Source organism: Tachyglossus aculeatus, chromosome 14 (genome assembly GCF_015852505.1).
Source record: "Tachyglossus aculeatus isolate mTacAcu1 chromosome 14, mTacAcu1.pri, whole genome shotgun sequence".
NCBI lineage: Eukaryota > Metazoa > Chordata > Mammalia > Monotremata > Tachyglossidae > Tachyglossus > Tachyglossus aculeatus.
Genome location: NC_052079.1, coordinates 49,705,938 through 49,725,342, shown reverse-complemented (window position 1 = coordinate 49,725,342; position 19,405 = coordinate 49,705,938). Strand labels below are relative to the sequence as shown.

At 56.8% G+C, this 19,405-nt stretch overlaps 1 protein-coding gene across 2 annotated transcripts; it reads right to left on the bottom strand.

Annotated features, from left to right (window-relative positions):
* Positions 1 to 1,033: 1,033 nt before the first annotated feature.
* On the bottom strand, positions 1,034 to 17,524 carry PICK1 (protein interacting with PRKCA 1). 2 transcript variants are annotated; one of them, XM_038756311.1, is made up of 13 exons: positions 17,440 to 17,524; positions 15,309 to 15,397; positions 13,090 to 13,201; positions 12,332 to 12,460; positions 12,083 to 12,149; positions 11,473 to 11,562; positions 7,586 to 7,639; positions 7,434 to 7,496; positions 6,023 to 6,156; positions 2,976 to 3,068; positions 2,589 to 2,639; positions 1,642 to 1,786; positions 1,034 to 1,307 (listed from the first exon to the last, which is right to left on the bottom strand). In XM_038756311.1, the coding sequence occupies exons 2-13, from the start codon at positions 15,347 to 15,349 to the stop codon at positions 1,039 to 1,041; spliced, it is 1,248 nt and encodes a 415-aa protein (XP_038612239.1). In that variant the 5' UTR covers positions 15,350 to 15,397; positions 17,440 to 17,524; the 3' UTR covers positions 1,034 to 1,038. The 2 variants fall into 2 exon arrangements, with proteins under 2 accessions (XP_038612239.1, XP_038612240.1); XM_038756312.1 differs by lacking the exon at positions 17,440 to 17,524 and adding an exon at positions 17,316 to 17,410.
* Positions 17,525 to 19,405: the final 1,881 nt, after the last annotated feature.

Below are 19,405 nucleotides of genomic sequence, written 5' to 3'. Positions count from 1 at the left end.
TCAAGCCAAGCCTAAGCAGCTTAGGGGCTCCACTCCCCCCTTTCCTTCGGCTCCCGGCCAGACACGGTGCCCCAGCCTCCGACTGCCCCAATACTGCTTGGGTTTCCGGACCCGAGGACCCACTGGACCACTCCTGGACCTGCCACTCTGCATGGTAACAAGGGGAATGGCACCCGCGGCTGCCCTGCCCCTGCTGTACCCTCCCTGGGGGCAGGGGGGACAAGGGCAGTGAGCAGAATAAAGCTTGCCCCGGAGTGTCCCGGGTCCCCCGCTGGAGCCGGGAGCCTGTTTGCAAAAAGCAAGGCCTGCTGTGCGCGCGTGCAGGGGCGGGGGCCGTCTGACAGCATCTTGCTCCTTAGGTCAGACCCTCACCTGACACCTGGTCCGGGAAGGGCCCAGGCCCTTCTGAACAGCCTGCAAGACGGTCACGATCCAGGTTTCTCTTTATCAAAGTACAGACTTTCCCTCGCCTGTTTCCCCCCACCCTGGCACCACTCCCACGGCCCCAACTCAACACAGCCCGAGGACTCTTAACCGACACGGGAAGACGGAACCCCAGCTTGGCCACCGTCAGCTTCAGCCCTGCAGCGGGGCCAGCTGCCGCTCGCCTCTTCGGTCCAGGGCTGGCCCTGCTCCTCAACCCGGTGCCCAGCGTCTAAACCCATTCCCCTCCAGCCTTCTCTGGGTGAGGGCTTTGGGCTGAGGGGCGGGGACCATGGGGACGTCCCTCCACCCGGATGAGGACACCAGCCAGGAGGGCCAGTACTCTCGGGGGGAGATGGTGGGGTCGGAGGGGGTCTAGGCAGGGGCCGCCCGCCCACCCCTCTGCCCCCAGGTGACAGGGAAGGGGCAGGGAGCAGAGCAGGGGTGACACCCAGATGAAGGTCTGCGGGGCCCGGCCTCAGAGACAGGAGGAGAGGAGAGAAGAGGCGGCGGCCGCCACGGCCACTTTATGATCCATCCGTCTCTGTCGGCGGTGTGCCCCTGGGCGGCCCCGCCCCCACCCCCTCCCCGCCCCCCGCCCGCGGCCCCCACCGTTCAAGCGTCGTCGATCAGCTTCTGGCCGTCCTCGTCCCGCGGGGGCCCGCTGCCCCCGGCCGCCGCCGCCCTCCTCCTCTCCTCGTCCTCGTCCTCGTCGTCGTCCGCCCCGTCGGTGAACGCATCCTTGTGGCCGTAGCTCAGCGTGGTGCGGGCCAGGTCCACCTCGATGGGGAACACGTCGGCGTCGCGCAGCACCGCGTAGCAGTCGTCGTAGTACTTGGACATGGTGGACACGAAGCGCTGGAGCTGGAAGACCATGTCCTGCACTGTGGGCCGGGGGAGGGCGTCAATGCCCGGCAGAGGAGGGGCCCCGGCCGCGGCTGACCCGAGGCCGGGACTCCTCACCCTCTGGGACCCGGGGCAGAAGCTCGCTGTCTATAGCGTGGGAGGGGGCCGTCTGGTGGACGGGACCAGGGGGACGTTCCAAGGTGGGAGCCTGCCATCTGGAGTCGAGGCCGAGGCCAAAGATCGGTGCTGGGGAGGGAGCTAGCCATCTGGGGTCGGACCCCACCTTGGGACTGGTCCTTTGGGGTCTGGAGTCAGTCCCGGGGCCACGCCCCCCCCCCCCCCCCCCCCCCCAGTGCCCCCGGCCCGGCTGACCGTGTTTCTGATCGAGCAGCTCGATCTTCTCCAGCACGTCCTTCCGCATCTTGGCGAACCGCGTGCGCGCTTCCTGACGGCAGCGCAGGATCAGCCGGTACTCGTAGTTGCCGGTGCTGACCCGGTACAGGGGCTCGCCCAGGGCCTGCCGGGAGCCGCATCCGTCCACACCCTGGCCCTTTCCCCACCTCCCGCCGGCAAAACACCCCCGGATCCTCCCCATGGTGTGCAGGGAAGCCCTGAGGTCCCCAACCTGGAGGAGGCGGGAAGGAGGGCCGAGGTCCCGGGGGTCCCCATGTCCCCAGATGCTGGTCTCTGGCTGTTTCAGGGTGGGGTCGGGGCCCGGGGTGATGTTTCTAAGGGCCCTGGGCCAGCCTCCCAACTGCCCAGGCCTCACCCCGATACCGCAACACGGCCCCAACTGCCCCATAATAATAATAATAATAATGGCATTTATTAAGCGCTTACTATGTGCAAAGCACTGCTCTAAGCGCTGGGGAGGTTACAAGGTCATCAGGTTGTCCCACGGGGGGGCTCACAGTCTTTATCCCCATTTTACAGATGAGGTAACTGAGGCCCAGAGAAGTGAAGTGACTTGCCCAAAGTCACCCAGCTGACAAGTGGCGGAGCCGGGATTTGAACCCATGACCTCTGACTCCCAAGCCCGGGCTCTTTCCACTGAGCCACGCTGCTTCTAAGGAGGCAGACAGCAGGCTTCCTGCCCAGCCTAGTCCTCACAGGGTCCGTGGGGGCAGGGGGCAGAGAGCGAGCTTCGAGCGCAGAGCCCGTGGTTAGCAGCGGTGGGGAGGTGGAGGACAGAGAGCCGGCTTTGAACGGAGGGCCCGCGGGGACAGGAGGGAGCGGGTGAGCAGAGGGCAGACGGCAGGCTTTGAATTTAGGGTCCGGGGGATGGGGGTGGGCCGGCAAAGGCTCCACGGGGCACTCACGATGCAGCTGTATTCCTCATCGTCCATCTCCTTCACCTTCAGGCAGTAGGACTGCGGAGGAAACGTCGAGGAGAGGCTGAAGGGCTGAACCCACTCTCCAGCCTTTACCTCGTCCGCGGCTAAGCCCATCTGCTGCCCAGCTCTTCCTCCCGACACGGTCGGGCTGTGCCCAGCGGGCACCCCCCATGGAGTCCTCTCTCCCACCCCAGGGGCCCCATGACCAGTTATCCCGTCTCTGCCAGGGGCTGCCACGGGATGTCCCCGAGCAGGCCCGGACTAGCTCCTCCATCACCCTGGCCCTTCCCGCGGGGCTGGCAGGGAAGAGGACGGGGGTGGAGGGGATGGCGGAGGTAGCTGGGGAGGGGGGATCAGTAGGTGCCCACTCACTAGGTACTCGAACTTGACATCCAGGTACTTCTTGATGGTGAGGCGGGTGTCGGGGATGGCTTTATTCAGGTAGGTGTTCAGGTCGGTCAGCATCTGGGGTGGGGAGCAAACGGTCCATCAGAAAGCTAGCCCGCTCCGGGTACCGGTGTCCCCCCGTGAGCAAGGCCCTGTCTTAGTCACTGCAGGAAGAGGAAATACGAAGAGGTGAGAAGACCTCTCCCTTGAGGGGCTCAGCGACTAGGACCCAGAAGAAGACATCACCAGCGATTATTGTTTTCTATTATTATTATCATTATGATATGGAGTTCAGCGCTTACTACGTGACAAGCACCGTTCTAAGCGCTGGGGTAGATATGAGGTTATCATTCATTCATTCAATCCAATTTATCGAGCGCTTACTGCGTGCAAAGCACAGTCTCTACCCCGCATGGGGCTCACCTCATAGGTGGGAGGGCGAAGCAGCGGGCTCGGTGGAAAGAGCCCACGCTTTGGAGTCAGAGGTCATGGGTTCAAATCCCGGCTCCGCCAACTGTCAGCTGTGTGACTCTGGGCAAGTCACCTCACTTCAACACTTTGAGTCACAACACTTCAAGTCACTGTTGTCATCTTGTACTTCCCAAGTGCTTAGTACAGTGCTCTGCACACAGTAAGCGCTCAATAAATACAACTGAATGAATGAATGAACTTCACTTCTCTGGGCCTCAGTTCCCTCATCTGGAAAATGGGGATGAAGAATGTGAACTCCTGTGGGACAACCTGATCACCTTATTACCTCCCCAGCGCCTAGAGCAGTGCTTTGCACATGGTAAGCGCTTAATAAATGCCACCATTATTTATGATTTAATTCCCGTTTTACAGAGGAGGAAACTGAGGCACCGAGAGGTGAAGCAACTTGTCCAAGTGCAGACAAGGGGAAGAGCTAGAATTAGGACCCAGGTCCTCTGACGCCCAGCCCTACGCTCATTCATTCATTCATTCATTCTGCTTCCCTGTGATGGCCGAGAGTGGTGGGGGAGGAGGGAATGATGAAGGCTGAAGTGAGGGCAACTCCCCTCAGCTAGCTTTCTTTCCTGTCCCCCTCTCAATTAATGGTAGTTATCGAGCACTTTGTGTACACAGCACTGTACTAAGGGGTGGGAGAGTATGAAAAAACAGAATTGGTAGACAACGGGCTTACAGTCCAGAGGTCTCTGAAGCTTTCCCCCCAGCCCCGCTAGGTTGTAACCTCCTGGGTGGCAGGGACGGCATCTTCTAACTCTATAGTACTCACCAGTTCAGTGCACTGCACATAATGATAATAATAATAATAATGATGGCATTTATTAAGCGCTTACTATGTGCAAAGCACTGTTCTAAGCGCTGGGGAGGTTACAAGGTGATCAGGTTGTCCCACAGGGGGCTCACAGTCTTAACCCCCATTTTCCAGATGAGGTAACTGAGGCCCAGAGAAGTGAAGTGACTTGCCCGAAGTCACACAGCTGACAATTGGCGGAGCCGGGATTTGAACCCATGACCTCTGACTCCAAAGCCTGGGCTCTTTCCATTGAGCCATGCTGCTTCTCTATGTGCTGCACAAATACCCTTGATTGTTTCTGGTTAGGGGGTGGAAGGGCCAAGGCACAGAAGCCCCTAACAACTAACCAACAGCCGTGAGGCAGGTTCTCCCCACCATCATCATCATCATCAATCGCATTTATTGAGCGCTTACTGTGGGCAGAGCACTGTACTAAGCGCTTGGGAAGTACAAGTTGGCAACATATAGAGACAGTCCCTACCCAACAGTGGGCTCACCATGCCCCTTCCTCAACATGCGTGCACGCCAAAGTGCTCACGGAAGGGCCCAGACCTTGGAGGAAGGAGAAGAGGGGGACACTGGACCAGTGGGATAATTATACTATTTATATATGTACGATTTTTACTATACTATACTTTACTATACTATACTATATGATTTTTACTATACTATTTTTATATATACAATTGATTGATATGTGCTTATATGCAAGCTCTGTACTACATGCTGGGGTAAACCCATTCATTCATTCCTTCAATCGTATTTATTGAGCACTTACTGTATGCAGAGCACTGGACTAAGCGCTTGGGAAGTACAAGTCGGCAACATATAGAGACGGTCCCTACCCAACGACGGGCTCACAGGCTGGAAGGGGGAAACGGACAACAAAACATGTGGACAGGTGTCAAGTCGTCAGAACAAAAAGAATTAAGGCTAAATGCGCTTCATTAACAAAATAAATAGAATAGTAAATAGGTATAAGTGAAATAAATAGAGTGATAAATCTGTACAAACATATATACAGGTGCTGTTGGGGAGGGGAAGGAGGTAGGGCGGCGGGGGATGGGGAGGAGGAGAGGAAAAAGGGGGCTCAGTCTGGGAAGGCCTCTTGGAGGAGGTGAGCTCTCAGTAGGGCTTTGAAGGGAGGAAGAGGGCTAGCTTGGCTCAGTGGAAAGAGCCTGGGCTTTGGAGTCAGAGGTCAGGGGTTCAAATCCCGGCACCGCCAACTGTCAGCTTTGTGACTTTGGGCAAGTCACTTCACTTCTCTGGGCCTCAGTGACCTCATCTGTCAAACGGGGATTAAGACTGTGAGCCCCCCGTGGGACAACCTGATCGCCTTGTAACCTCCCCAGGGCTTAGAACAGTGCTTTGCACATAGTAAGCGCTTTAGAAATGCCATTATTATTATTATAGCTTGGCAGATGTGTGGAGGGAAGGCAGTCAGATCAGCATGGTTCTAGAACATAAGGAGTGTTGGAGGGCCTTGCTGAGCTAGTCTGGGAAGACTGCCGGGAAGAGGTGATAGCCGCGTGACGTTCACGCTGGAGGGAGAAGAAGCAAGCGGACCAGTCTGAGAGAGAGAGAAGGGAATCCTTACTGGTTGGAATGGTGTTTGAGATGTTGTGGGAGGGCGGGAGCTCAACAGCACCGCTCCCTCATAGATGCACACACACACACGCGTGCACACACATCCACTCCACCACCAACACACGCACACCCACGCGGGCCAACCCCAGAAATCCGAGGCACCTACGGGCTTGATGGTTTTCAGCAGCCGGATCCCGAACTTCTCAATGTTGCGGTGAGCGTCGGCAAACTTGACGAAGGCCTCGCTGGCGGCGGGCTGGGGCTCCCGCACCCCGATCACGGAGAACACGTCCCCGAAGGCTAGGTGACGGGGACACGCGCGGGGGGACCGGATGTCTCCGGAGGGCACGCGCTCCCCTCTCCCCCCGCAGAGCGCCCAGGCCGAAGGGCTCTACGGGAGAACCGGGGGCGGGGACGGGGGCGCGAGGAACACCTACAGTGAGTCAACAGCTCCTCTTTGAACTCCAGAAGTTTTCCATTTGGACCTCCTGTCCAAATGGAGTTTTCATGGGCGAGGGAACGAGGCTCAATGTCCTCGCCGGACTGGATTAATCCAAGTCAGACGGTTTGCCGGGAGGTCTTTATTCAGAGCCAACAGGGCGACTCCCCCCGACCCCCCCCACAAAAAAAACCACCCTGGAAATTATTAAAACAATCCACTAGATTATAAACTCCTTGAGGGCGTGGGTCATATCGGCCTGCTCAGTTGTACTCTCCCAAGTGCTCAGTGCAGTGCTCCGCACACAGTAAATGCTCAATAAATAATAAAGATGGTATTTGTTAAGCGCTTACTATGTGCGCAAAGCACTGTTCTAAGCGCTGGGGAGGTTACAAGCTGATCCGGTTGTCCCATGGGGGGCTCACAGTTTTAATCCCCATTTTACAGATGAGGGAACTGAGGCCCAGAGAAATATTTATTTTATTTTCTATGTTTGGTTTTGTTCTCTGTCTCCCCGTTTTGGACTGCGAGCCCACTGTTGGGTAGGGACTGTCTCTATATGTTGCCAATTTGTACTTCCCAAGCGCTTAGTACAGTGCTCTGCACATAGTAAGCGCTCAATAAATACAATTGATTGATTGATTGATTGAAGTGACTTGCCCAAAGTCACACAGCTGACAGTTGGCGGAGCCGGGATTTGAATCCATGACCTTTGACTCCAAAGCCCGTGCTCTTTCCACCGAGCCACGCTGCTTCTCTATACCTGACTGACTGACTGAACAAAGGCCCCCCAGGATCCGAGATCATTTCTGCCCAGAAATGCCAGGGGGAAATGCCACCAGAAGCTTCCCTGCCACGTAGTCAGCGGCGCCTAGGCACTACATTTTGCCAGGCTCCGTGAAGAAGCCCTCGCTGTCCACCGGCCCGCACCCGCTTCCCTCCCCGGGAGGGTCAGTCTTCCTCCTCTGCCCTGCGGCTGCCTGCCAAGTTGGTTGCTCGGAGTTAGGGTAAGAGTGGCCCCCGCCAGGACGGCGACACGCTAGAAACCTCCGGCTCTGGGAGACGGCGGAAGGATGGGGCAGGGCGCTGGGCAGGGGGAGACGCGGGACCCCGGGTAGAGGCCGCGGCAAGCCCTCACCTCGGTGGGTCTGGGACAGCTCGAAGAAAGCCCGCAGCAGGCTCTTGGTGTGCTCGGTCATGCCTGTTGGGGGGCAGAGGGGTGAAGCAAGGGGTCTGGGGGTGCGCACGGCCCCTTCCCCCGTGCCAAGGACGGGCGGCACCGCCACTCACCTTTGTACAGCTCCGCCGTCCGCTCCAGCTCCTCCAGCCTCTTCACCAGGCCGTCTGTGCGGGGAGAGAGCCGGGCGGGGGGCTCAGCTGGGCACCCGGGGGGCGGAGGAAGGAAAGGCTTACGGGGAAGACGGGGGTCAGGGGTTGGGAGGAAAATTCGGGGTCCCACCCCTGCCCTGGGAGCTGGCTGGGACGGGTAGAGAACAGCCACGGAAAGAGCCCGGGTTCTAATCCCACATCTGCCATATGTCTGCTGTGTGACCTCGGGCAAGTCACTTCGCTTTTCTGGGCCTCAGTTCCCTCATCTGTGAAATGGGGATTAAGATTGTGAGCCCCGGTATTTAGAGGCGCAACCCCACCAGTCCACAGAACTCCGTGGAGAAGGGGACGTGGGCAAGGAGAGGAGGCAGCTGTGGCAGCCGGCTCACAGCCCTTTGAGGGACAGCTCAATGGGCGGCCGCTCCAGATCCGGTCGCACTGCCCTTCCCAGGAGCTTGGAGGCTGGAAAAGGGATGGGGAGAGAAGGGACCGAGGAGCTCTCCTCTGGGAGAGCCAGGAACAGAAACTGGGACAAGGTCGGGACTGGGAATTAGGAGATCTGGATTCTAATCCAGGTTGGGTGCCCTGGGGCAAGGCATTTAGCTTCTCAGGGCCTCAATTTCCTCATCTACAAAATGGGGATTCAATAACTGTTCTTCTTCCCCTTAATAATAATGATGGCGTTTATTAAGCGCTTACTATGTGCAAAGCACTGTTCTAAGCACTGGGGAGGTTACAAGGTGATCAGGTTGGCCCACGGGGGGCTCACAGTCTTCATCCCCATTTTACAGATGAGGTAACTGAGGCACAGAGAAGTGAAGTGACTTGCCCAAAGTCACACAGCTGGCAATTGCCAGAGCTGGGATTTGAACCCATGACCTCTGACTCCAAGACTGTGAGCTCCAGGTGGACCTGGGATTGTGTCTGACCTGATTGTATTTTATCTTCCCCAGTGCTCAGCCCATATCATCAATCGTATTTATTGAGCGCTTACTATGTGCAGAGCACTGTACTAAGCGCTTAGTAAGTACTTGACAAATACCATTATTGGCATGTATGCGCAACCCCTGACCCCCAGGGCTCTCGCTGCGTAAGAAGCCACTGGACAAGTGAAGCAGCGTGGCTCAGTGGAAAGAGCCCGGGCTTTGGAGTCACAGATCATGGGTTCGAATCCCGGCTCCGCCACATGTCTGCTGTGTGACCTTGGGCAAGTCACTCAACTTCTCTGAGCCTCAGTTACCTCATCTGTAAAATAGGGATTCAGACCGTGAGCCCCACGTGGGACAACTTGATCACCTTGTATCCTCCCTCCCAGCGCTTAGAACAGTGCTTTGCATATAGTAAGCGCTTAACAGATGACATCATTATTAAGTGATGAGGGCCACTTCTCCCTAGAATTCTCCCCGGCCAAGCACAGACTTCCCTGTGGCTGCAGAATCGATCGTTACCCATTGAGCGCTTACTACGTGCAGGGCAGTGTACTAAGCACCTGGGAGAGTACAGTACAACAGAATTAAGGGGTCAAAGGAAGTGTCCGTGGACCCCGGGTAGACGAGCGTTGAGGGTCCTCAGGCCAGGGGGGGTTTAAAGGACTGAAGCATCTGAAGGCCAAAGGTTTCTCCGCTCCCTGCTCTGCCCTGGTCACTGACCTCTTCGGGCCTCGCTCTCCCCATCTGTAAAATGGAGCAGAACGCCAGAGGCACTGGAGGGTGGGGGGACGGGGGCTGGGGTGGAAGGCGGCACACAGGCAAAGTGAAGTTGTTTTTAGCTCCCCGGGGTCACGGGACTTTGAATCTTGGCCATCATGACAGTTCCATTTTGGGAAATCCTATTTTAAGAAACATTTTGGAGAGTTTTTTTTTTTCTTTTTCTTAAAGAAAAAAAAAAACAACCCGTTCTAATTTCACCCCGACTCCCGGTAACTACAGCAACGGGGATTTATAGGCAGAGAGAGACAAAAAATAGCCAGATCCCATTTATACACCCTTGGTGATGAGCCCCCGGCAGCCCCCCACCAGAGCCAGAAACGCCTCTGTGCCTCTACAGAGCGAGCTAAGCATTTATACATTTATTCCCATTATAGCTAAGCGTGAGCCGCTCCTATATATAATCCCGGGCTGATGCTGGTGGGAGGAGGGTTGGCAGCGTTTGGGATAAATATAAAGCTCTCTGTCCCGGGTGGTGGAAACGAGGCTGGCACAACAGCTGCATAGAACAACTGTAGAGGTCCCTCGGGAAAGGGGAGGAAAACCGATGATGAGCCACAACGGGCAGGGGGTCCAGGGCATTCCAGGGGGGTTGGGGCCAGGATAATAATAATAATGATGGCATTTGTTAAGCGCTTACTATGTGCCAAGCACTCAGGGTCGGGTGGTTTTAACACTTGAAAGCTGTGGTTACCAGCACCTGGGTCCTAGGGAGAACAGGCTGGGTGGGTGGGGCGGGGGGAGAATGCTAACGGGCCTGCCCACAGGGGAATGGGGCAAGCGCTTAGTACAGTGCTCTGCACATAGTAAGCGCTCAATAAATACGATTGATGATGAATGGGGACACTGGGGGCCAGTCTTTGACCGTGTTTTGTTTTTTTTTTGATGGCATTTATTAAGCACTTACTATGTGCAAAGCACTGTTCTAAGCGCTGGGGAGGTTACAAGGTGATCAGGTTTTCCCACATGGGGCTCACAGTCTTAATCCCCATTTTACAGATGAGGTCACTGAGGCCCAGAGAAGTGAAGTGACTTGCCCAAAGTCACACAGCTGACAAGTGGTGGAGCTGGGATTCGAACCCATGACCTCTGACTCCAAAGCCCGGGCTCTTTCCACTGAGCCACGCTGCTTCTCTAAGCAGTGTTGGTTGACCAAGCCCAAAGGAAGTAAAATCCTGCAATCCTGAGGTGGGAAGGGGCCTTGAAGTCATCTAATCCATCCCCCTGTCTCTGTTGGGTTGGGACTGTTGTACTTCCCATGTGCTCTGCACACAGTAAGCGCTCAATAAATATGATTGAATGAATGAACGGACAGATCTGCAATCTCTCCAGCCTGGCAAGTTGCTTTTTTGCTGCTGTTGTTGTTAATTGTTTTTTTTTTAAATGGTATCTGTTAAGGGTATCTGTTAAGTATCTGTTTAATGGTATCGGGGAAGCAGCGTGGCTCAGTGGAAAGAGCCCGGGCTTTGGAGACATAGGACATCGGTTCAAATCCCAGCTCCACCACTTGTCAGCTGTGTGACTTTGGGCGAGTCACTTCACTTCTCTGGGCCTCAGTTCCTTCATCTGTAAAATGGGGATTAAGACTGTGAGCCCCCCATGGGACAACCTGATCACCTTGTAAACTCCCCAGCGCTTAGAACAGTGCTTTGCATATAGTAAGCGCTTAATAAATGCCATTATTATTATTATTATTATTAAGTGCTTCCTTTGGCGCCCAGCACTATACTAAATGCTGGGGTGGAAACAAGCTAATCGGGTTGGACACAGTCCCTGTCCCACATGGGGCTCACGGTCCTAATCCTCATTTCACAGATGAGGTAACTGAGGCCCAAGGAAGTGACTCGCCCCAAGTCAAGCGGCGGAACGAGAATTAGAACCCAGGTCCTTCAGACTCCCTGCCCCATGCTCTATCCACTAGGATACACTGCCTTCCTTTTCCCAAGAGAAGAAGGCCTCTATAAGACCTGGCTGGGAAGGGGCCCTGGTCCAGGGCAAGAGGCAGAAGAGAAACCACCATGAGGACGGGGCCTCTGCCCCTGCCACAGTCCCCGCTTGCAGGGGGAATTGGGGGCTGCGGATGGGGAGGACGACAATCCGGTCTGCCTCCGTATTTGTATCCGGGAAAGGGGCGGCACTCACCGTTGCAGAGGATGGCGCGGCTCAGGCCCAGGGCATCTGCGGTCCCCGAACTCATGTTCTCCACCAGCCGGTGCTTCACCTTCTTCAGCACTGGACCCCGCAGGGCCGAGCCGGGGAGACACAGGAGGCGAGCGCCGGTTAGAGTTTAGCCGGGCAAACCTACGGCTCAATCCTCCCTACCCTCGACCCCAGCTCAGGGGCCGGAGCCAGGCCTTCCACCAGGGATTCCGGGACTCCCGCTTCGCTTGACCCCCTCCTCAGCCCGCGGCCCGAGGGGAATCTGCCTCATCCCAGAGCCACGGGGTGATCGGTTTGCCGCCTGATTATTGGGATCGCTGGGGGCGGGGGGTCTCTCTAATGGAAGGTGGGCTCTGCTTTGGAAGGCTGAGGGGATCTCTAATGGAAAGAAGGACGGTGGAGTGCTCTTCTTTGGGTTATTGTGGGTTTCTGTATAACAGGGTGGAGTGGGGTCTCTCCCTAGCTGGTGGTCAGTCTGAAATCCCTGCCGGTTTGCCGGGAAGTGGGGGAGAACGAAGCCATTTGCTTTCCTTCCCCTCTCTCGCCCGGTTGGGCCCTGGAGAGAGGTGGGGTGAGGGGGCCACCTCCTTACCAATGTCCAGCGACTTGCCCTGCTTGGGGTCGGCCTGCAGCTTGTTGTAGTGGATCGTCACTTCTCCCTGGGGACGGCAGGATGGGCAGCGGTCACCCGGGCTCCCCCCAGCCCGCCGTTCCCCGCTCCGGCACTTTGCTAGGGCTCACCCACCCAGAGCAGCCCTGAAGCCGTAGGAGTCAGAGCCGTACCCACCTCCCCCTCGTTCCCCCCCGATGTCCCGGGATGCCCGGGGACGCGGCTCCTCACCTTCACCACCTGGATCATCTTGGCCACTTCCACTTTGGTTTTGCCTTTGACCGATTTGCCGTTCACGCCGGTGATCTCGTCGCCAGCGGCCACGGTCCCATCCAGGGCGGCCGGCGTGTTGTCGAACACCTGGGCCGGGGCCGGGGGGGAGGTGGGGAAGGGGAGGTGATGCCCAGCCGGCTAGGACCGGGTCTGATCTGGCTCTGGGGCGGGGGGCGGGGATGGGTGGGCGTGTGCCACCGCGCGTGCCCCGGAGAGGGACGTTCCGTCCAGAGCCGGGCAAGGCCACGTTGGGCCAGGCGGGCTCACGCCGGGCTCCACTGGGTGACCTGGGGCAAGCCCCAACTTGTCTCCCAGGCCCCAGGTCCATCCCAACCTGTGAAGCGGAAACGCTGGATTCCGACGGGCCACCGGGAAATGTCTGGGTAATCCCAACCTGGAAACCCTAGAGAAATGCAGGTCTAAGGGGCCAGACCCTCCCATTCCTTCATTCGTTCACCTGTATTCATTGGGCGCTTTCTGTGTGCAGAGCACTGTAATAATAATGATGGCATTTATTAAGCGCTTACTATATGCAAAACACTGTTCCAAGGTGATCAGGTTGTCCCACGGGGGTGCTCACAGTCTTCATCCCCCTTTTACAGATGAGGGAACTGAGGCACAGAGAAGTGAAGTGACTTGCCCAAAGTCACCCAGCTGGCAATTGGCTGACACTGTACTAAGCATGCCTTTCCCAGCTCCGTAGGGGGGCCTCCTACCTGGACGATATAGAGACAGGGGCAGTACTGCGCCCCTCCCCCAATGCTGATTCCAATCAGGTTCTGTGGGTCTTTCTGTAGGGTCACTGTTCCGGGCACAGTTGGGATCCCTCTGGGGTGCAAAGAGAGAGAAAGAGAGGGGATGAGGCAGAATCCAAACGGGGGGGGGGGGGTGCTAAGATTGGAAGCCCCCTGAGGGCAGGGACTGTGAACCTGATTGATTATACGGTCCCAAGTCCTAGAATGGTACTCTGCATACAGAGAGCGCTCCATCAATTCTGATGATGAGAAGAGTCCCACGAAACCTCCCGGGTCAAACCTGGGATCCGACCTCCTCTGCCCTCAAATCCTTCACTCCCCCTTTTAGACTGTGAGCCCACTGTTGGGTAGGGACTGTCTCTATATGTTGCCAATTTGTACTTCCCAAGCGCTTAGTACAGTGCTCTGCACACAGTAAGTGCTCAATACATACGATTGATTGATTCACTTCCTCTTTCCTCTGCCTTGGGTGCCCCCGTCCCCAGCCAGGGATCGGACGGGGACCCAGGCCACTCCACCTATGAGCGGGTGAGATAGGGGAAAGGCGGGCACCTAGGGGGACAACCAGCAGGCCAACCCTATCCCGCCCCACCTCTTCCCACAGCCCTCTGACCCTACAGCCACTTTCTCTAACAGCCTGACCCTCCTTGTTCTGGGACTTCTTTGGAAGCCCGGTTCTACTGGCTGATCTCCTTGTGGGCAGGAGCCTCCGTGGGCTGCTCCCAACACCCAGAAGTCCCGTGGAGAGCAAGGGAGCAGGGCACCTGGGTCCCATTACCACTCTGGGCCTCGGTTTTCCCCTCCTGTAGAACGGGGAGGATCGGCAGGCTGGAGGGAACCTTGACGAATGATGCTCACCATCTCCATTCTCCCAGGGAAGGAGGCCGAGGCCCCCGGAAAGTGCTGCGGGGTCATCATTCCAGCCGGCCGTTCCAGGACAGTGTCCACGGCTCTCCCACAGGGCCCTCGGTCAATTTAGTGAGTGCTTCCTCTGGGCAGAGCACTGTACTAAGCACTTAAGCAGCAAGCGAGCCTGAGGATGGCAGGTTGGAGGTGTGTTGCTCACCTGGCTGTCTCCCAGGTCCTGGGCGGAAAAAGACCAGGATGGGAATACAAGGCGGGGCCCCCAAGAGAGGAAAGCCAGCGGAGCCCGCCTGCTGGGCTGGAGGTCAATCAATCAATCAATTGTATTTATTGAGCACTTACTGTGTGCAGAGCACTGTACTAAGCGCTTGGGAAGTACAAGTCGGCAACATATAGAGACAGTCCCTACCCAACAGTGGGCTCACAGTTTAGACGGGGGAGACAGAGAACAAAACCAAACATACTAACAAAATAAAATAAATAGAATAGATAGGTACAAGTAAAACAAATAGAGTAATAAATAGGTACAAACATATATACATATATACAGATGCTGTGGGGAAGGGAAGGAGGTAAGATGGGTGGGATGGAGAGGGGGACGGGGGGGGAGAGGAAGGAAGGGGTTCCATCTGGGAAGGCCTCCTGGAGGAGGTGAGCTCTCAGTAGGGCCTTGAAGGGAGGAAGAGAGCTAGCTTGGCTGATGGGCAGAGGGAGGGCATTCCAGGCCCGGGGGATGACGTGGCCCGGGGGTCGATGGCGGGACAGGCGAGAACGACGCACGGTGAGGAGATTAGTGGCAGAGGAGCGGAGGGTGCGGGCTGAGCTGGAGAAAGAGAGAAGGGAGGTGAGGTAGGAGGGGGCGAGGGGATGGACAGCCTTGAAGCCCAGGGTGAGGAGTTTCTGCCTGATGCACAGATTGATTGGTAGCCACTGCAGATTTTTGAGGAGGGGAGTAACATGCCCAGAGCGTTTCTGGACAAAGACAATCTGGGCAGCGGCATGAAGTATGGACTGAAGTGGGGAGAGACACGAGGATGGGAGATCAGAGAGAAGGCTGATGCAGTAGTCCAGACGGGACAGGATGAGAGCTTGAATGAGCAGGGTAGAGGTTTAGATGGAGAGGAAAGGGCGGATCTTGGCAACGTTGCGGAGCTGAGACCGGCAGGTTTTGGTGACGGCTTGGATGTGAGGGGTGAATGAGAGAGCGGAGTCGAGGATGACACCAAGGTTGCGGGCTTGTGAGACGGGAAGGATGGTAGTGCCGTCAACAGTGATGGGAAAGTCAGGGAGAGGGACAGGGGGTGAGGGGGACTCACAGCTTGTCCTCCTCGATGTCATAATCCAAGTCGGCAAACATGGCGGCAAAGGCCAGAAGCGGCTGGTGGGGGAAAGTGCCTGACCAGATCTGCGGGAGAAGAGACACGTTAACACAGGGAGGGGTAACTCTAGTTCCTGGGGTCCCAGATGCCTCCCTTTTTTCCATCCCTATCCCCCTGTTCCCCTAGGAGTGTCTCAGAATTTCCATTTCCCCGTGCCTCTGAGGGAAGAGGGAGCAGGGCTCCAATCCCTCCACTTCTGGGATTTGGACGGAGCAGCCCCCCTTGAGAACAGACGACAAAGATTAGGACGGTTCCGTCTGGAAAGGTGCAGGCCGAGAGGAGGCAAGACTGACGCTTACAAAATCACAAAGGGGAGGAACGTGGTACTTCTAGCCAAACCCTCCCCTACCATTAATTCTCACGTGTGGAACGCTCAAGGCAGACCACCCAGAGGGAGGTACACCCGGAATCCGGTACCCAAGGATGGGGCAGGCCAGAGAGGCTGAGAAGCAGCGTGGCTCAGTGCTTTGGAGTCCGAGCTTTGGAGTCAGAGATCATGGGTTCAAATCCCAGCTCTGCCAATTGTCAGCTGTGTGACTTTGGGCAAATCACTTCACATCTCTGGGCCTCAGTACCTCATCTGGAAAATGGGGATGACAACTGTGAGCCCCCCGTGAGACAACCTTGGAACCTCCCCAGTGCTTAGAACAGTGCTTTGCACATAGTAAGCGCTTAATAAATGCTATAAGAAAAATAGGTTGAATAAGGGCTTGGACAAAGTCACAGACACCAGGTTGTCAGGTTCCACCCAACCGTTCTAGATGACGGTTGAACGTGAGATGCCTCAAAAATGGCTTTTGGAGATTCGCGGATAAGTCTGGGACCAGTCAGGAGGGGGAAAGTTAGAAATGTTCGTTGGCATATCCCTCACAAGAGAAGCAGCATGGCCTAGTGGGCAGAGCATGGGCCTGGGAATCACGGAGACCTGGGTTCTAATCCCGGCTCAGCCACTTGTCTGCTCTGAGACCTTGGGCAACTCATCGTGGCTCAGTGGAAAAGAGCCCGGGCTTTGGAGTCAGAGGTCATGGGTTCAAATCCCAATTCTGAGAATCTGCCAATTCTCGGCTGTGTGACTTTGGGCAAGTCACTTCACTGGGCCTCAGTTCCCTCATCTGTAAAACGGGGACTAAGACTGTGAGCCCCCCGTGGGACACCTCATCACCCTGTAACCTCCCCAGCGCTTAGAACAGTGCTTGGCACATAGTAAGCGCTTAATAAATGCCATCATTATTATTATTAGTATTATTATTACTGAGAGCTCACCTCCTCCAGGAGGCCTTCCCACACTGAGCCCCCTCCTTCCTCTCCCCCTCCTCTCCATCCCCCCCACCTTACCTCTTTCCCTTCCCCACATCACCTGCATATATGTCTGTACGGATTTATTACTCTATTCATTTATTTTACTCGTACATATCTATTCTACTTATTTTATTCTGTTAATATGTTTTGTTCTCCGACTCCCCCTTCTAGACTGTGAGCCCGCTGTGGGGTAGCCACTTGTCAGCTGTGTGACTTTGGGCAAGTCCCTTCTCCGGGCCTCAGCTCCCTCATCTGTCAAATGGGGATGAAGGCTGTGAGCCCCGCCGTGGGACAACCTGATCACCTTGGAACCTCCCCAGCGCTTAGAACAGTGCTTTGCACGTAGTAAGCGCTTAATAAAATGCCATCATTATTAGTATTATTATTGGGTAGGGACCGTCTCTAGATGTTGCCAACTTGGACTTCCCAAGCGCTTAGTCCAGTGCCCTGCACCCAGTAAGCGCTCAATAAATACGACTGAATGAATGAATGAATGAATGAATGAATAGAGAGGGGCATCCCGGGGGAAGGAGGAGGGCCCTGGTCCCTGCGCCTCCTCCCGGCATCCTCTGCGCCTCCTCCCGGCATCCTCCTCTCCTGCGCCTGGCCGGTGTCCAGGGTGGGCCCAGGGCGTTGACCTCTGACCTCCGCCCATCTTCTGGCCAGGGGGGCCTCGGTCCCCCGGCCAGGGCCCCTCCCTCTCCGGTCCAGGATGCCGGTCCGGTCCGGTCCGGTCCAGTCCGGTCCTGGCCGGCCCCCTCCACCTCACCGGAAGTGAGCGGCCCTCGCGCCGCCGTCGGGGTTCGGGCCCGCCGCCGATGGCTCGTCACCGCCCGGGCGGGGCCGGAAGGCCCGCCCTCCCCCGGCGGAAGTGGGGGGCGGGACGCGCCGTCGCCATGGAGACTGAGGGCGCCGCGCGGGGGGACGGGCCCATTGGACGAGGGAGGCCCCGCCCCCTCCGCCGCCGCCCAATCGGTGAAGCGCCCCCCGGACGGGCCCCAGACCAAAGGGAGGGGTGCGCGGAGGGAGAGCTGATTGGACGGGGGAGGCCCCGCCCTCTCCTCCGCCGTCCAATCGGTGAAGCGTCCGCCGGCCGGGCCCCAGACGAAAGGGAGGGGGTGCGAGGGGGAAAAGCTGATTGGACGGGGGATGCCACGCCCCCTGCTCCGCCGTCCAATCGGTGAAGCGCCCGCCGGCCGGGCCCCAGACGAGCGGGAGGGGCACGCGGGGGGACGAGCCGATTGGATGGAGGAGGCCCCGCCCCCTTCTCTGCCGTCCAATCGGTGAAGCGCCCGCCTGCCGGGCCCCGGACGAAAGGGAGGGGTGCGCGGGGGAGAGCTGATTGGACGGGGATGCCCCGCCCCCTGCGCCGCCACCCAATCGGTGAAGCGCCCGCCGGCCGGGCCCCAGACGAGGAGGAGGGGTGCGCGGGGGGACGAGCCGATTGGACGGGGGAGGCTCCGCCCCCTCCTCCGCTGCCCAATCGGTGAAGCGCCCGCCGGCCGGGCCCCAGACGAGCCGATTGGACGGAAGAGGCTCCGCCCCCTCCCCCACCGCCCAATCGGTGAAGCGCCCGCCAGCAGGGCCCCAGACGAGCGGGCGGGGTGCCCGGGGGGAAAGCTGATTGGACGGGGAGGCCCCGCCCCCTCGCCGCCGTCCAATCGGTGAAGCGCCGCCCTCGGCTCGTCTTGTACATAGTTAATGATAGCATTTATCATCATTATCATCAATAATCATATTTATTGAGCGCTTACTGTGTGCAGAGCACTGTTCTAAGCGCTTGGGAAGTACAAGTTGGCAACATATAGAGACGGTCCCTACCCAACAGTGGGCTCACAGTCTAGAAGGGGAAGACAGAGAATCAATCAATCAATCAATCGTATTTATTGAGCGCTTACTATGTGCAGAGCACTGTACTAAGCGCTTGGGAAGTACAAATTGGCAACACATAGAGACAGTCCCTACCCAACCGTGGGCTCACAGTCTAAAAGGGGGAGACAGAGAACAGAACCAAACATACCAACAAAATAAAATAAATAGGATAGAAATGTACAAGTAAAAGAAATAGATAAATAAATAGAGTAATAAATATGTACAACCCTATATACATATATACAGGTGCTGTGGGGAAGGGAAGGAGGTAAGATGGGGGGGGATGGAGAGGGGGACGAGGGGGAGAGGAAGGAAGGGGCTCAGTGTGGGAAGGCCTCCTGGAGGAGGTGAGCTCTCAGCAGGGCCTTGAAGGGAGGAAGAGAGCTAGCTTGGCGGAGGGGCAGAGGGATTGGGGGCATTCCAGGCCCGGGGGATGACGTGGGCCGGGGAACAAAACCGGGGAACAGAGAACAAAACCAAACATACTAACAAAATAAAATAAATAGAATGGATATGTACAAGTAAAATAAATAAATAAATAGAGTAACAAATATGTACAAACATATATCCATATATACAGGTGCTGTAGGGAAGGGAAGGAGGTAAAGTGGAGGGGGTGGAGAGGGGGACGAGGGGGAGAGGAAGGAAGGGGCTCAGTCTGGGAAGGCCTCCTGGAGGAGGTGAGCTCTCAGGAGGGCCTTGAATAATAATAATAATGATGATGGTATTTGCTAAGCGCTTGCTACGTGCCAAGCACTGTTCTTAGCGCTGGAGTAGATACAAGGTGATCAGATTGTCCCACGTGGGGCTCACAGGCTTCATCCCCATTTTACAGATGAGGGAACTGAGGCCCAGAGAAGTCA

What these genes read in the sequence shown, in the direction of transcription:
- PICK1 (XM_038756311.1), bottom strand. Translation starts at nt 15,349, where the DNA reads ATGTTTGCCGACTTGGATTATGACATCGAGGAGGACAAGCT. An exon ending in GGGCAAGTCGCTGGACATTG is followed by an intron (nt 11,563 to 12,082) that starts GTAAGGAGGTGG and finishes TGCGGGGTCCAG; the next exon opens with TGCTGAAGAAGGTGAAGCAC. An exon ending in GACGGCGGAGCTGTACAAAG is followed by an intron (nt 7,497 to 7,585) that starts GTGAGTGGCGGT and finishes GCCCCCCAACAG; the next exon opens with GCATGACCGAGCACACCAAG.